This window comes from Nannobrachium achirus (genome assembly GCF_963921795.1).
Source record: "Nannobrachium achirus genome assembly, chromosome: 19".
Classification (NCBI taxonomy): Eukaryota; Metazoa; Chordata; class Actinopteri; order Myctophiformes; family Myctophidae; genus Nannobrachium; species Nannobrachium achirus.
This window is the reverse complement of record NC_137826.1, coordinates 20,457,719-20,475,729: the sequence shown is the minus strand read 5'-3', so window position 1 is coordinate 20,475,729 and position 18,011 is coordinate 20,457,719. Positions and strand designations below refer to the sequence as shown.

Below are 18,011 nucleotides of genomic sequence, written 5' to 3'. Positions count from 1 at the left end.
GAGTAAATGTACTTAGTTACTTTACAACACTGAGTAGGAAGATAGGCTAACTTTTATTCCAAGGTTGATCAAGATACTGCCGTATCTAGAACATCGTCCAAAGATATGAATAAACACTATCTCTAATTTAAACCAAATCCCATCCCTATTTTGGGCAACAATTTTCCCCCACACACGGTCAAAGCAGATGACATAGAGCCTGGTTCTTCCTGGTGTTTCTTCCAGTTACGTTTTTCCTTGCCACCATTGCAACAATGCTTGCTCATTGTGGGGATGGCAATGTGTCTTTCTTGAGACAACTTGTTGTGATTCGGCAATAAAATAAAATCTATCTGAATTATCAATTCTGCAAAATAATGCACTTTAGGCAAACCTCTCAAACAAAAAAAACTATTTTATAGTTTAGGGGTCTTCAACAGGGAGTCCGGGGGTCCTCAGAGTTACTACAGGGGGTCCTCCAAATCTTTGTTTGATAGAAACCTTTTTTCTCCTTTTTTATATTAACGATTTGAACCCTAGCGTCCATATTCGGAGAACTTTAGCCAAAAATAGCAGATCTACAAGCTCGTGCTGCGGGGCGATGTGAGCTTGTAGATCTGCTATTTTCGGGCAAAGAGGTTTGGTGTAGAGGGTAAAAAGAGCAGACTAAGTACAGAGTGAAATGACAATTTTATTACGTATTGACGGTTCAAGTGGTTAAATATCTGAAAACACAAATTGACATGAATCCAAAATACACTGATGATTGTGCTGTCAAACAATGAAACTATGGAATCTCTGGAAAGGTTGTGGGGGTCCCTGCTTCATCTCTCTCTCAACTAAGGGGTCCTTGGCCTGAAAATGTTGAAGACCCCTGCTTTAGGCAAACCTCTAACACAAAATGGAGGTGTAATTGCACTATTTTATAGTTTATTATGCCATACTTGTCATCATTATTTCTCCTACCTGATGGGCTGCAGCGTTCATCGTCCAACACACTCAGTCTTCTAGAGCCACCATCCCTTTCACTGGGTCCTTCACTCTCATCTGACACACACATTTACACAAAGAAATGATGTGTCACAATTAGCCCGTCACATAATACATCACAATTATTTGAGATAATCACAATTATGTTGCATAATCGTCATAATCATTTCCATGTTCAGAAATGTTCATACGCATGATCAAACATTTTCTAAAATAGTCGAAATATCAGATCTACCAGCTCACAACACACCGCCATGTGACACGTTGTGAGCTTGTAGATCAGCTATTTCCACTATTAACATTTGAAAGTATAAAGTTATGACATAATCAAATAAGTAATTTCTTTGTATATTTAAATTGGTCATAGCTGCCCTGTGCAACTTCAATTATGCAATTATTTGCGTAACAATGAATCGTCATGTAAAATGTCATAATCGTGACTAGGGTCAGGGTTACTGACACATATATTTTAACCCATTTAGGCCTGAACACATTATGACGCAATATTTTATGCTTTAAATATAAAAAAATAGCAGATATACAAGCTCACAGCGCGGCACCGAGTGCCGCGCTGCGAGCTTGTAGATCTGCTATTTTTTTTAAATCGTGAAAATTTGAATTTTGACCCGATTCTATAAGTGTCTTTTGAATCCTTCTAAGATTTTTGGAAAAAACCTATGTTTCTATGTCAGCAATCTGGCCAGCCATCGTCAAAGAAAAGGTCCTTTTCACTTAACTGGAGCTCAGTTAGTCTGTTCTTGAGAGACTACTATGTCAGTGGTTCTCAAACCTTTTCATGTGAAGGACCCCCAAAATGATATTTATTTGGCCTTAACCCTAACCCTAACCCATTTCAAAATATCTAGTTCCAGGGACCACCCAGAAGCAAAATTCGAGTTACAAACATTCGCTTTGAAAATAAATATATTCAAAGATTTGCACACATTTTCACAACTTTTTCAAAAATAGCAGATCTACAAGCTCGCAGCGCGGCACCTGGTTAAAGCATTCAATAATTCTAGGCCTAAATAAGTCTGTCTTTACTTTGCTTTGTTCCTCCCGCTTTCATTGTAAGATGACACACTGAGTATGTGCCAGGAGGATTGAATGAAAGCAGATTTCCTCTCACTGTGTCGTTGTTCCGTTGCTCACCTCATCTAGCTCCCTGCGCGTCTCCTCCTCCATGCGACGGATATCCTCCATGTTCAGTTCGATCCATCTGTCGATCCAACAGAAGAGCTGACGGTGGAAGTTGGTGAACAAGCGCTTCTCTTGCTGAAAGAAAACAAATAAGAGAAACCAAATGAGCTCGGACTGACCCCAGTGAGTCAACACTACTGTAAAATAAAATACAAGAACTGTTTCCCAGTGAATTCATATGGGAAATGAATTTTGTCTTACTATTTATATTATTACCACCCCCATTTTTTGGCTCTTAAAACTAGCCACACTTTGTCTAATTATTACTGCCAACCACACATTATTTGGCACTTAAAACTAGTCCACATCTTTTGAGCTACACATTTCGTTCAAACTGCAACTTGTTCAGCTCTATACAGTTATCTCTGCTATATTCTCTCGTTATTAATTGATATACTTTTTGAGACTTTGGAAAAAGCAGTTTCCCAGTTAATTTCTATGGGAAATTAATTTTGTCTTACCATTTATATTACTGCCATACACATGTTGGCAAATAAAATAGTCCACATTCTATGAGCTACACATTTTGTTCAAACTTCAACTTTCTTTTTCTACACCATAGGCTATTCTACACCTGTGTGCAAGAATTTGGATGTGTACTTTTTGTACTGCTCATAATATACCCTTTTCTCGGGACAAACGGACAAAGCCAGATGTAGGAGCGGTTGGCTCCTTACATTTTTGAGCACTGCTCAGAAATATCTCAACATTGTACTTAAAGTTTACAGTTTACAGTTTAGGCATTTAGCAGACGCTCTTAATCCAGAGTGATTTACAATAAGCAAGGTAATAAGTACATCAATACAATAAGCAAGGTAATACATCAATACATCAACATCAATTGCATAGAAATATCAATCTAGAAAAGATAACGTAGGCAGACCAAGCACCTAATCATTAAAAAACGTTATAAAAAACCTAAGAATGCTATCTAGCTTTCATGTATGGTCACTGAGGGTAGGCAGGTGCTATAGTAAGGGCTTAGGTGGAGTCTGAAGAGGTGAGTCTTCAGGCCACGGCGGAAGCTAAGTACAGTACAAGTAAATGTACTTAGTTATTACTGGTGGCGTTGCAGTCACAGACTGTCCCATCAGGTCTATATTAGACTGTGATTATATGACCAGAACCCAGGACTAGACACGAGAGACACTGAAAAAGGGCATCAGGGAATAATTCCACCATGCAATACCATAGTTGGACCGCTAGAGGCCACCGCATGCCAATGTGCAGCATCGTGCAGAGAGCAGTACTTTTCCACTTGCAGTTGACACCCTGAACTGACAGCACCACAGGTACAGGACACACTAAGACACTGTATTACTGTAGTTGATATGGGTCATAAACCTGATGCTCAATAAGTCCTGGTGAGAAAACCAACTGAGACACCGAGGCGCAACTGCTAGTGATATCTTGACTATTAATATGCTGTCCAACACGATGAGGGGTAGAATATCAATGAGGGGTAGAATATCAAATTGAAGTTGTCTCTGTTATCTCACTGTCTCTTTAGCCTTTTATCTGATCTTCTAATATCACTGGAAGTCAGGGCTAAGTTTCTGAACTTGAACTCCTTAAGATTTGTTTAAAATGTTCTGTATAGGGCATAGCAGTGGGTGTGGTTTACTGGTGCCACTAAAACTTCAGCCATTCATTTTTCCCATAGACCTTTACAAAAATATTTATATCAATTATTTTAATCCTAGAATCAAGCCATCCAGGATCCTGGAGAATGAAAAGTAACAATGTTGGACATACTGTTGTCTACAAAGGTTCCTCCACGACAGCGTCTATATTTAAGTTACACTAAACACTCCCAAATGGGATCATTACCCTGTAATGTGTGCAATTCTACCATTTGTAACGTGTGTAATAGGATTGGGATCCTTTAGACGTGAAGTCCTTATACCAGCTCTGACAGTGTCATAAAAAAACGGTTCCAGAAGCAGTTCCAAATGTGATGGAACCAATTCCGGTTCCTCAATGTTGGATCTGGTACCTCCAATTCCTTTGGTTCCGGATCCCAACCCTAGTGCGTAGTGTAATGTACTGCACACACAAAGCTGGACCCGACCGACCCTAGCAGAAATGCATGGGTTTCCAAACTGTAGACAAACCTTTTGAATGAAGTTCTCCACTTTGTTTTGCAGGCCCCACCATTTGAATTTAACGGTGACTAGTTTGTAGGCACACATGTGTGGGCATTCCGTCTTCTTGGGAAGCTCCTTCTGCAGGGGCAAGTATGACATCATAATGTCAACGCAAGCGCATGGATGTTAAAGAATATGGTTTACATATATGTATATACAGTAAATACCCTGTCTGTCTGTCTGTCTGTCTATTGACTGTGTAAACAAAAGGTCTTCAGGCTACGGACCCCCTAGCTGAGAGAGATGAAGCAGGGAACCCCCTAAATATTGAATACAACTGTGTTGCAGATTGCATATTTTCATAGATTTCATAGATAGCTTCATGGACTTGTTTGACATACATTGTCTTTTCTATTAACATTTGGGTTGCCATTATTCTTGTAATTATATGGATACAGAGTGCCGCCATTCAATGCGCTTTATTTTGAAGGGCCCCGGAAGCCACGATCATGTCCATGTTGTGGAAATTCACTAAATCCGGATGTAGACCAGGGTGTTTATTTTCACACGGAAATGAAAAATGCCAACAACGGCCCACCGTCACAGCCCAGTGTCGCTGTGCGTTTCTCGGCAATCGAAGCGTTTTTTTGTAAGTAGATTCCGAGATAAAGCTGTTTCTTTGCAGCAGCAATGAATAGGAGACTATGGAGATTACACGCTTCCTGATGATGGCGGCCGAGTTGCTTCATGGGATATGAAGTTATTTTTCTCACCAGCCAACGCACTTGTTTACTAGCCTCGCGTAGCCAGGCCGCTTACTCCTCTGCGAAGAGAAAAGCCTGGTGACAATATGAGGCAGAGACGGGTCTAGGAGGTGGGGCAGAATTTTCCCGGAAGTTGTATTTTTTTCTACAGTGCGTTGTCCCTGCAAACGTATTCCCCGCTGGAAAAAATCTGGTCTACGTCTCCTGCTCCGTCGGTTGCGCTCGCAATCTAACATATAATTTAGCGAATGTCTGTCTGAGTGTCTGAGTGTCTGAGTGTCTGTCTGTCTGTCTGTCACAGCGTTTCTCCTCAGTGGCTGGAGCAATTGTTCTGAAATCGCATCACCATTAGCATATGAACACACCTGACACAACTGTGAAGCCCTTTTTTCACTTTCACAAATCGTTTAATTGATATTAATTTATTAGTGAATTAATTTTTCCCATTGACTTATAATGGGAATCGCAAAAACTCACATTCAATATTTTTTTTCTCGCAAACCATAGGGGCTACAGTTACAAAACTCTGAGAGGAGATTTATAATGATATCAAGGATTAAATAAAAAATAACTTTGTCAGTTGGCCTCATGGTGGCGCTATAACAGTCCACTTTACGTTTTGGCCTGTAACTCTTGAACCGTAGGTCGGAAAATTAAAATTATTTTTTCCCTGGATTCCGTGGGTCGAGACGCATCTCCCGATATAGACCACGCCCATTTGCGCCAGGCTAGATTTTCCACCATCTTGAATTTTCTCCAAAACACACTTTTTGCTCCTTTTCCTACATATTTTCTTCAAATGTCGCAAAAAGCGGTATACATGATCTATGAACCCATGCAATGAATATACTCAAGGGATATGTCGATAGTCTGTACCGTTCGTTCGTAACGGGCTTCCAAAGTTATTAGCAGGATGGGACCGCAAACAATAGCCGTAAAGCACAAACAAATTGTCGAGTCAACACTGAATTTTAACCAAGGGTCGCGGGTGGCATACTCAACGAATCCCCAAAAGCATTTCCACTCTGCCTCATGGTGGCGCTATAACGGCCTACTTGCCTTGTAACTCTTGAACCGTAGGTCGAAAAATTAAAATTTTCCGCCATTTTGAATTTTCTCCAAAACACACTTTTTGCTCCTTTTCCTACATATTTTCTTCAAATGTCACGAAAATGGGTACACATGATCTCTGAACCCATGCAATGAACATAGTCAAGGGATATTTTGATAGTCCATACCGTTCGTTCGTAACGGTATGGACTACCAATTCCACCCGTAGAGGGCGTCACAAACGCGCAAAACGTAACCGTTTCGTTCCAAAACGCGTTTTTCAGGCGGACCGACCCTCTCAAAAAGAAACACAGACTACTCTGCGGATGGTCTCACGGTCCAAACCGCTGCACACACACACACACACACACACACACACACACACACACACACACACACACACACACACATAGCCATTAAACGAAACGGGTATTTCTTACATTGATGCTCCTACATATTATCATGCAAGTACCAGTTAAAGTTACTTTCCATCCCTCATATACCGTGTGCACAGTGCACATCCCATAACCCACACACTGCACATCATTTCGGAGCTCATATCTTTGAACGGGTAAGGACTAGTAAACAATATACAAACAAAAACATGGATTCAGGCGATGTTATACCTATTAAGAGCGAGTTGAGAGCTACAATATATTTTAGTTTTTTCGCTGGAGAATGTAACAGCATGACGTAACTTCCGATAAACGCAGCACTTCCACTAGAAATCTTGGAACCAAGTGGAAGTCATATTGTGGCCAGGGTGCCTGTTTACCTGTTTACCATGGTAACCAGCTAACACGTCCCTGGATGTGATAACGGGGGCCGTGGCGTAGCTCTGCGGTAATTCCTATCACGTTCCTGGACGTAATTATGAGCTTGTGGATCGTCTATTTTCGTCTAATGTTCCCCATCACACAAAGATTTGGCAGACCCCCTGAAGTAACTCTGAGGACCCCCTAGGGTCCCGGACCCCTTGTTGAAGACCCCTGGCGTACACTCATAAACCCATCCATCTATACTGCATTGCACAAGGGTGTATAATTTTGGCTTTACCCTCCAGTCTGGTCCTAGAGGTCCCCGGCCCGTTTTCGCTGACTTGAACTTGGAGGGATCCTCCTCTGGTTTGTAGTCCTGGACAGAGAGGGAGAGGACATACAAAAATAGGGTGACAAAGGCAACAATGATGAGTCAAGACCAGGCACATGCACACATAGACATCAAAGGGGGCTTGAGCCCCTGCCCTTTTATCTGTCTGTAAAAAGTGCCCTCTCCAGACCATGAATGCAGTTTTTCCTATGGTGAAAGAAATGCAAGTGCCCTTTTTCCATGCCATACCTGAAGGCAGCATTCAAGAGAATTGCCTTGTCCAAACTCTCCTGAACTTGAATGCAGCATCTTATGTTGAATCAATTGCCTTTTCTGTGTAGATCCAGGACACGCCACATCTCTAGTCTTCACTTGATTATGCTTAGTTCAGTGTGACTCTGGTATCAAGCACCGAAAATAGCCGACCTCCAAGCTCGGAGGTCTGCTATTTTCGATATTTTCACCAAAAGGCCCTTTTAGAAATTTCAGACCCTGCCTCTCTAACATTCTCTGCACGTCCCTGGTCAAGACAACAACTTTGTTTGTGGCGAAAAGACATGTGAATTTAGTTGAAAGGTGAAAAGATATTCACCTTAGCATCCACTTGGGTCCTGTCTCCAATGTCAATCCAGACTATATCCACCTTTTTCCAAGTGTCTGCATCAAGACCATGCACCTATAAGGGTATCATATGCACACAGACGCACAGACGCGCACGCACGCACGCACGCACGCACGCACGCACACACAGTCAGAGCATTAACCAGGTAAGCCCTGGCTATTTAATAATTCATTTTATGTACTTGCTTTTTATATTTTCGCCTAGAAAAACATGCCGACAGAACAATAATATAAGATCTGAAGGATTTTCGCCCCTCACTAGTCCCAAAACGATACAAAATAAATACATACAAGTAAAGGTGTATGAATTTACGCACGCACGCACGCACGCACGCACGCACGCACGCACGCACGCACGCACGCACGCACGCACGCACGCACGCACGCACGCACGCACGCACGCACGCACGCACGCACGCACGCACGCACGCACGCACGCACGCACGCACGCACGCACGCACGCACGCACGCACGCACACACACACACACACACACACACACACACACACACACACACACACACACACACACACACACACACACACACACACACACACACACACACACACACACACACACACACACACACACACACACACACACACACACACATCCCCATTGTAACTACTGTATCACTGATACTACTCACATTTTCAAGTTGTCCCATATCTGGTTTGTGCCACGTCTCAATCTTAATGAGGAAGTTGTCTTTCATATATTCATTCTGCCAAGCAAAGAGGTGAATGAATGCAATAGGATTCATGTGCATGCTGTGGAGAAAAGACTGTGCTATTTGTCTACTTGTCACTTTAACAAACTGTTTATTCAAACTTTTACAGTTTTATAATGTTAATTAAATGTGAACAATGCAAGCAACCCAGAGTCAAATTCTGAATAGTAGATATAATACGAAATTATGCGCACAACAAAGCGTGCTTTGATAGGTCTCGCAGGGCCAGTTTTGCACATTGTTTCAGACACACACTGTCACTGTGCCTAGAGACTGCACTGCTTTTCATCAAACAAGCGCACAGGCCTAAAAACAGTCAACAGTCATTTTAAGCACATATTTTAAGTGTGTTATTGCAAAGTGCACCTCTCTCCTCTATGCAGATGCAATAAAGCAGGGGTCTATAACAGGGGGTCCGGGACCCCTATTGGGTCCTCAGAGTTACAACAGGTGGTCCACCAAATCTTTGTGCGATAAGATAATTATTTTACATGAACCACTTGAACCCTAGAATCCGTATTCTGAGGGGATCATTAGCCAAAAATAGCAGATCTACAAGCACACAACGCCTCACTCTGATAAAGGTGAAAATATCTTGTATTCTAAAGTGACATCATCATGAACTGCGCTGCTGCTTTCATGTAGGTACATCTGGCCCTCAGTCTCTCTGGCCCAATATAAGGCAGCAATTAATGCAGCCACATATGTTAGTGAAAACTCAAATTTACACCCAGACATGCACATGTACAAAATCACACACCTACACGCTATGTACACACTCGCGTGCGTGCACACAAGCGCACATACATACAATACACACTGTACATGCATGCAAGCACCCAACCATGCAGACACACATGCATGTGTACAAGCAAGCACATACATGTGTATGTGTGCATCAGGTGCCAGGGGCGTCACAAGGGGTAGGAAAGTGGGACTGAGTTACCAGGGCCCAAGGTGAAGGGGCCCTAGTAACTTTAGCTGTGCCGCGCTGTGAGCTTGTATATCTGCTATTTTTGAAAAGTCGTGAAAATGTGCGCAAATCTTTGAATATATGTATTTTTTAAGTGAACATTTGTAACTCAAATTTTGCTTCTGGGGGGTCCCTGGAACTAAATATTTTGAGATGGGGGGTCCTTCACATGAAAAAGTTTGAGCATCACTGACATGGAAACATAGGTTTCTTGGCACACATTTTCACGATTTTTCAAAAATAGCAGATCTACAAGCTCGCAGCGCGGCACTCGGTGCCGCGCTGTGAGCTTGTATATCTGCTATTTTTCAATAGTTAACATTCATGGGTGGCCCGCAGTGAATCCTTGTACCCAGGTGTGACGCCCCTGCCAGGCGCACACACACACACACACACAAACACACACACGCACACATAAACAGGCACACGCACACAGGCACACAGAGCAGTTGCGTCTGTCTGACTGCCTCTCCGGTTTCATTATAACAGATAGAATTTCTTTCTCAGCTTTCGGCTGGAGTCAAGAACAAGCCGCCCATGGACTTCAGTGTTCTACAGTCGGTGCGTGTGCATACCTGACATTTTACGTACAGTAGGTCCAAGAACTTGAATGATACTTACAGTGATAACTGCACAACCCGCCGCAGGGAGAGAGAGAGACAAAAAGATAACATTTGAGATTATGACACATTTAAAGCACCTCAGCAGCTTGCTAACACAAACACAGTGTTCATTTATCTCTGAGAGTGCATGTGACGCTCTTGGAGCTACAGGTGGTTGAATCAACACGGGAAACAATGTAGAGTATCATGCCATATACCATATGGCGCGCGCGTGTGTGTGTGTTTGTGTGCGTGTGCAAAGGTGTTACAGTGTACATGCATGTGTTGTGCGGTGTGTGTGCATGAGCATTTGCGTGTGTGTGTGTGTGTGTGTGTGTGTGTGTGTGTGTGTGTGTGTGTGTGTGTGTGTGTGTGTGTGTGTGTGTGTTTGTGTGTGTCTTTGAGCGTGGGGTGGGTGTGGGGGAGGGGGGTTGTCAGTGCTGGCCTGTAAGCCTCCAGTAACTCTGGACATACAATAAATTATTCAATCATTCCTTCAAGGTGTTTGAGAGAGAGAGAGAGAGAGAGAGAGAGAGAGAGAGAGAGAGAGAGAGAGAGAAGAGACGATATACAATGAGAGCGAGAGAGAAAGAAAAGAGAGAGATAGAGAGAAAAAGACAGAGAGAGAGAGAGAGAGAGAGAGAGAGAGAGAGAGATCACACCAGGAATAAGAGAGGCAGAATGTGCGACCTCTAAATAATTTGGGTCAGAGGTACAGTACACATATTTTATTAAAATAAATACCTAAGTTCTGTATCTTAAGTGTCAGGGTTTGGCAGCAAAGACTCATGGTTGCATATAATAATAATAAATAAATTAAATACTGCAATAAGTAAGCTTTGCCGAGCCATGAGGCAAAAAGGGCCTGGTTCTGTAGCGTGAGGCAGCTTGAAGTACACCCCCTGGACATGACACTAGTATGTTGCAGGGACTTACCCCAATCCAACCCTTGATGCTGAGTGCCAAGCAGGGAGGAACTGGGTCCCATTTGGTATGACCCGACCGGGGTTCAAACCCGACCTCCCAGTCTCAGGGCGGACACTCCAACTAATGCCACTGAGCTGGTGAATACTGCAATATTGCATGTTTACTGTGTGTGCGTGCGACGTGCGTGCATGCGTGCGTGCGTGTGTGTGTGTGTGGGCGTGCGTGTGTGTGTTTGGGAATGCATGCGTGTGTGTGAGAAAGAGAGACAGAAAGCTGAAGTTACCTGTGCGACAATATGGGTAGGCATTCCAGGCCTTTTCATGGATGTTGAGAGCTGAGGATGGGGCCAGCATTCTAACAAACGATGGCACTTTACTGCAGGAGACACACAGAGACATGGACGAGGAGTTATCTCCTTAAATCTTTAATCATGTTGAATGCTCCTATCCACGTGTTAAGACTTAAGCTGCTCCACTATTTTGCTACTGAATGAAGTTAATTTATCAGGCAAGCATCCACTAATACTACTACAACTATTACTACTAGTGTTAATACTATACCACCACCACTACTACTACTACAGTACTACTACTACTACTACTACAATACTACACACACAGAGCTATTACAAATACAACTACGAGTCCTACTTAATACAATGCTAATAACTATATTTCAAAACATTTTAGGCATTATAAAACTATTGTAAAACTAAAGTTCAATACAACAAAAATCTCCCCCAGGAGAGTCAGTTTGCACCGGCCAAATTCAATATCTAGTCGTCAACAGGCTAGTCCTGCTACATCCTAGCAGACGGAGGGAATTGTAATATTAGCTAGTTGGTAGAGGGATGCTTATCCCATAGCCTGGAGGGATGATTGCACTGGCAATATATATATATATTTTTAATTAGATTGTTGTTGTTGTTGTTGTTGTTGAACAATTTGAAATATATTTGATAATTTAGGTCCTTGTGTAGGCTGTCAGCATACACAATAACTGTGACCCTGATCGGTTAGTGGTATGCAAGATTAGCCTGGGATCAATCAGCTCAGCTGACTGTATATACAGTACTATAGGCTACTCACAGGTTATGTCATACTGTAATAAGCTATTCAGTGTGGGTGCTGTCCATGCGTCTGTGGTTAGAGACAGCTTAAGGAAAGTTAATTAAGCTTTTGAGTTGATCTTGTCCAGTCTCCTCGTTAGTCATCATCAGTGGTAACGTTTAACGGGATGAGACCACTCTATTATGATCCAGGTCTTATGCCTTAACTTCTTTGCCTTTTTTTTACTATTTTGAAAAACATTTTTAAATACTTCAAATGCTGATCTACATCTGCACGTTGCGAGCTTGCAGATCAGCTATTTGAAATATTTAAAAAAACATGTATATATAGTAAAAAAAGGCAAAGAAGTTAAGGCATAAGGCGTAAGACCTGGATCATAATAGAGCCCGTCGGACGTCCATGTATCCCATGTACATGTATCCATCTTTGTGATGAATGCCATGGTTTCACCTGCAAGCAACGGGACTTCAAAGTGACGCTAGTAATGGACAGGACAGCAGAAGTGTCTTTAGCCATCTCCGTTGGCAGATGTTTCATCTTCAAATGTGTGCATTGTCTTTTATTTGCCAACTTGGTGCCTTTGACTATTCATATGTGCCAAACTCTCCATATTTCTTGTGTATCGGCAACTCGTTTGAAAGCATCTGTGATGTGTGAGAGAGGGAGGGAGAGAGAGAGAGAGAGCACACTTGCGGAGCAGAGGATTTGAAATGTGTCTGATTTGCAGTGATAATTAATTGCTTTGGGTCGGTCAGGATATCCGGAGGGATTTATATTTTCCGGCTATTGTCATAAAAGAACAGTCAGAACTATCAATTACAGGCCTAAATAAATCTTTCTCACACGCACACACACACAAACACGCACGCTCACACACACGCGCGCGCACAACACAAACATGATTTCCTGGCAGAAGTAATCATGAATCCAGAATGGGGATTCATTGCATGCGAGCTGGCTTCTATATTTAGTACTATTACTACTTAGTCTATTTTATTATTCATGAGTAATTGCATAAATGTGAAAGCATATTTCACGCATATCCATTTTTCACACTTAGGATTATCACTGAGGATTTGACTGCGTGCGTACTGTACCTCTGCAGATGGTAGATTTTGTGTGTGTACTGTCCCTTCTCCCCGTCCTTCTCGTAGGGCTCATTCTTCAGCACCTCCACTCCTTCTCCTCCTCCCGTCTCGTTCTTGCTGGCCTCGGCCACAGAGTACAACTGGCCGACCTGGTACTGCAGAGAGTCAGAGAGGAGGAACCGACAGTCAGGGTTCCCACACATTTTTACCAATGAATTTCCAAAACTTTTCCAGAATATTTAACCCAATTTCCAAGACTATATTATAACAATAATTCCGCTCAATAACAAGTCGCTTACTCCTATACGCAATGCCTAAAGACAGGTAGTGTATGCCAGTGGTTCTCAACCTTTTCAGGCCGTGACCTCAGAAATAATCATATTTTAACTGGGGACCCCGGCACCCTGACGAGCACTAAGTTGAGGAATTTTGTATAACACGGTTCTATTGTGAAAATAGCCGATCTACATGCTCACAACGCCTCACGTTGCAAGGCGTTGTGAGCATGTAGATCTGCTATTTTCACAATTTCTGCCTCTATATATTTGATATTAACAAAATCAATAACCAAAGACAATGCATAGATATTTTTTCCAGGACCTTCCAGGACCATTGATCGATTCCAAAACTTTTCCAGTACTGGAAAAATATTTTTCTAATTTCAAAATATTTCCAGAAATTTCATGACCGTGGGAACCCTGGACAGTGCAAGAGGTTCAAATATGACAGGGAACTGGAGACACACTGTAAGAATGTGTGTAGGCCTGTCACAATTATGACATAATCGTCCAATCGCAATTACTTGACATAATTGCAATTATTTTGTCATAATTGTCATAATCATTTAAAAAAAATCAAACATTTTCAAAAATAGTGGAAATAGCAGATCTACAAGCTCTCAACGCGTCGCATGTAGATCGGCTATTTACACTATCAATGTACTTTAGTTTTTTTTTAGTATAAAGTTGTTAAATATGTCAGTCATTTCTTATATTGCATGTATATTTAGGTTATATCTTCCATGTGCAACTTCAAAGACTACAAGCCAAACAGAAATGTAATTGTCAACAACAAAAACACAATTAATTCATCGTCATGATAATCGTGACAGACCTAAACGTGTGTCTGTTTGTTTGTTTGTTTGATGCAATCTATGCAGTTATGACTTCTGTTTATACTTTGCTTTCCTTCATTTAGACATGATAGATAGAACAGAAGACCCTGTATACTATGGACTGAAGACAGTATTCAGTGGACTGAAGACACCATACATTACAGTGGACTGAATACATGGACTTAAAGGGGAATACCACTCATGTTCAACTTTGAACTATGTCATTAATATACCTTAGAGTTGTTGTGTGGAAATAAGAAAAAAGTCTCCCCCTTCTGTGTTGCCTAGAACTGGAGGATTGATTGCAGGGTCATGTGATCAGTGACATCATTAAAGGGCCACTTCACCTCTGGGACAACCCGATCTTATTTTATTGTTGTTTGGGACACGATCAACACAATCCTGAGTTATTTTTTGTGTTCAATCTGTTTTTGGAGCTGTGTGCAGCTCCCTATACGTGGCTGTGTGGGTCTGTCTGTGTGTCTGTCTGTCTGTGTGTCTGTCTGTGTGTGTGTATGTAGCCTGACTTCCTAAACTTCGGCACGCCACTAGTCCCACAGTTTTGCCACCACACACTCGCGCCATATGTCAAATCGACCGGCTTACTCGGGAATCGTGGGCTATTACTTTTATAAGAGAAAGGTTCTATAGTTTAATTGATATTAATTTATTAGTGAATTAATTTTCCCCATTGACTTATAATGGGAATCGCAAAAACTCACATTCAATTATTTGTCTCTCGCAAACCATAGGGGCTAGAGTTTCAAGACTTGGAGAGGAGGTTCATAATGATTTCAAGGATTAAATAAAAAATAATTGTGTCATTTGGCCGCATGGTGGCGCCATAACACCCCACTTTACGTTTTGGCCTGTAACTCTTGAACCGTAGGTCGGAAAATTAAAAATATTTTTTCCCTGGATTCCTTGGGTCATGACGCATCTCCCCATATAGGCCACGCCCATTTGCGCCATGATAGATTTTCCGCCATCTTGAATTTTCTCCAAAACACACTTTTTGCTCCTTTTCCTACATATTTTCTTCAAATGTCACAAAAATCGGTACACATGATCCACACACACACACACACACACACACACACACACACACACACACACACACACACACACACACACACACACACACACACACACACACACAGCTCCACTTCACACGGGTGTGATTTTTGAGATATTTTAGTATTTCAGCATGTACTAGTAATGCATTTTGCATCATATGATGCAAAACGCATCACTGATGATGCAAAATGCATCACTAGTACATGCTGAAATACCAAAATATCTAAAAACACAGATTGAACACAAAAAATAACTCTGTTACTCTGATTGTGTTGATCGTGTCCCAAACAACAATAAAATAAGATAGGGTTGTCCCAGAGGTGAAGTGGGCCTTTAATTAAGATGTACTCTGCAAGCCAAAGAGTACATCTTCATGATATCACTGATCAAATGACCCCACATTTGACTTTTTTCTTTTTTCTTATTTCCACACAACAACTCTAAGGTATATTAATGACATAGTTCAATGTTGAAAATGAGTGGTATTCACCTTCAAGACATATTCATTGGACTGAAGACATTATATATTCACTGGACTGAAGACACTATAAAGTGGTTTGAAGACTGTGTATACTGTGGACTGAAGACTATACAGTGGAAAGTTACAGTATTGTTGCATTATTATAGTGATTTTTCACCCAGTGCCAATTGCCCAAGCTGTAATCCTGGGTGCTGCTCACTGAGCTCATGCTTCCTTCAGGGCAAGCTGCTTCTTATCACCTGACAGGGGGGAGTTTCCCCGGTTGGAAGTAGCGCAGGAAGGAACACATTATCAACCAGTTCCTGTCCCCTCCATCAGGCGCCCCGGCTGGCCAGGGGGAGGCATTATAGAGACCAGGATAACTGCGTGTTTTTGTGAGGTTATCTACCATAGGAGACACAGGGAGAACAGGCGAAGTCCACACAGAAAGGCCCTTCCACCAACCCTAGGGTGTGGCTGCTGACGACGCAGAGGAGAGAACACGCCCACAGCGTCACCCGGCAGGAATCAAACCCAGGAACTTCTAGCTGTGAGGTGACAGTGCTACCGACTGCGCCACCGTGCCATTCAGTATCATTGCATTTTAAAGTGTGGATTTATTCTAGATCTCTAGACAAAAAAATAAAACAACCTAGTCACCGCAGAAAAGATTAATTTAGGCACGGTGGCGCAGTGGTTAGCGCTTCACTTCACAGCTAGAAGGTCCTGGGTCCGATTCCCGCCGGGGGACGCTGTGGGCGTGTTCCTCCCTCCGCGTCATCAGCACCCACATCTAGGTGGGGTTGGTGATAGGGCCTTTCTGTGTGGAGTTTGCATGTTCTCCCTGTGTCTCCTAGGGTAGATGCCCTCACAAAAACATGCAGTAGTCCTGGTTTCTATACTACCTCCCCCTAGCCAGCCAGGTGCTCCCCAATTCCCCTGGCGCGGCAGGGGGAGAGCGGAAACCAGGACTACAGGTTAGGTTGTTGGCACTGGGTGAGAAAATGGGTTGCAAAACTGTGGGATAAAAATTATTACAAAAAAGAAAAAAGAAAAGATTGATTTAAATGAACTAAATGTGAATGAAATGTCAATTATTCAGGCAATTGTTCAGTAAGATTTTAATGCCTTTGGCAAAACAAGAATTACACACTGAAGTTCTAAAAAACCATGAACATAAAACTGATCTATGAAACAAAACAAAAAATAGAAATGTAAAACATTTCCCTTTTATGAATGCGATGTGTGTCATGTCTCGTTGAGGAAGTTAGCGGACCAGCCATTGTTGGAGCTGGTTTAATCATGCACATACTACAAACACACACACGCACGTGTGCACACACAGATGATGCCTTGTTTTCATTTTTCCCTTTTGTGAATTTCATCAGCTTATCACGTTTTAACTCCAAGCGAAGCGATTATGAGCTCTTCGAGCAAAGGATTATATATAGGTCTGTTACTTGTTCACATCCCTTCTCTTTACCTTCTCTTCTCCTCATCTTGCGCTGCATGTAATCCCCCCCCCCCTCACCACACACACACACACACACACACACACACACACACACACACACACACACACACACACACACACACACACACACACACACACACACACACACACACACACACACACACACACACACACACACACACACACACACACACACGCGCGCGCTCACTCATGCAAACACCCTCATCTCAAATAAAGTCCTCGCAACCTATAGGCAGTAGACCCTCCTCTTGTTTTAATTCCCTTCAACCCTCCCTCCCTCCCTCCCTCTTGTTCTCCTTCACTGTGTGAACGTACTATCACAGAACAATGGACGCATTCATTCATTAATCATCTCTAATCCTTCGTAGAATACCACAGAGTTCGGCTATATTTACACAGGCAGAGAATGTACACGTGCGCACACATACGCACAAACACACACAGAAAGGCACATACACAAATGCGCGCACACGGATGCGCGTGCACTTACATAGGCAAACATGTGTATAGTTTATTTTAGTTTTTGGTTAGATTTGAACTCTAGATGTCTCAATCATTTGGACAGCGTTCAATCTGGTTGACCTGCTAGTGAGAGAAGTAGTCTATACCTTCCGCAAAATATCACATTTTGACCACCAGCTGTCACCTCTATTAATTTCTCACACATAAATACAACAACAAAGCATAAATGTCTT

General features: G+C 42.3%; 1 protein-coding gene across 1 annotated transcript in view; it reads right to left on the bottom strand.

The window, feature by feature from the left end:
- Positions 1 to 945: 945 nt before the first annotated feature.
- pitpnab (phosphatidylinositol transfer protein, alpha b) overlaps positions 946 to 18,011 on the bottom strand; it is a 35,849-nt gene continuing 18,783 nt past the window's right edge. Inside the window, exons 3-11 of the mRNA XM_080748835.1 lie at positions 13,180 to 13,325; positions 11,296 to 11,387; positions 10,105 to 10,112; positions 8,430 to 8,504; positions 7,752 to 7,835; positions 7,127 to 7,204; positions 4,284 to 4,394; positions 2,122 to 2,244; positions 946 to 1,026 (exon numbers count right to left, since the gene is read on the bottom strand). Of these exons, the coding sequence (XP_080604961.1) occupies positions 979 to 1,026; positions 2,122 to 2,244; positions 4,284 to 4,394; positions 7,127 to 7,204; positions 7,752 to 7,835; positions 8,430 to 8,504; positions 10,105 to 10,112; positions 11,296 to 11,387; positions 13,180 to 13,325 (765 nt within the window). The 3' untranslated portion in view covers positions 946 to 978. The remainder of the gene's footprint in view (positions 1,027 to 2,121; positions 2,245 to 4,283; positions 4,395 to 7,126; positions 7,205 to 7,751; positions 7,836 to 8,429; positions 8,505 to 10,104; positions 10,113 to 11,295; positions 11,388 to 13,179; positions 13,326 to 18,011) is intronic.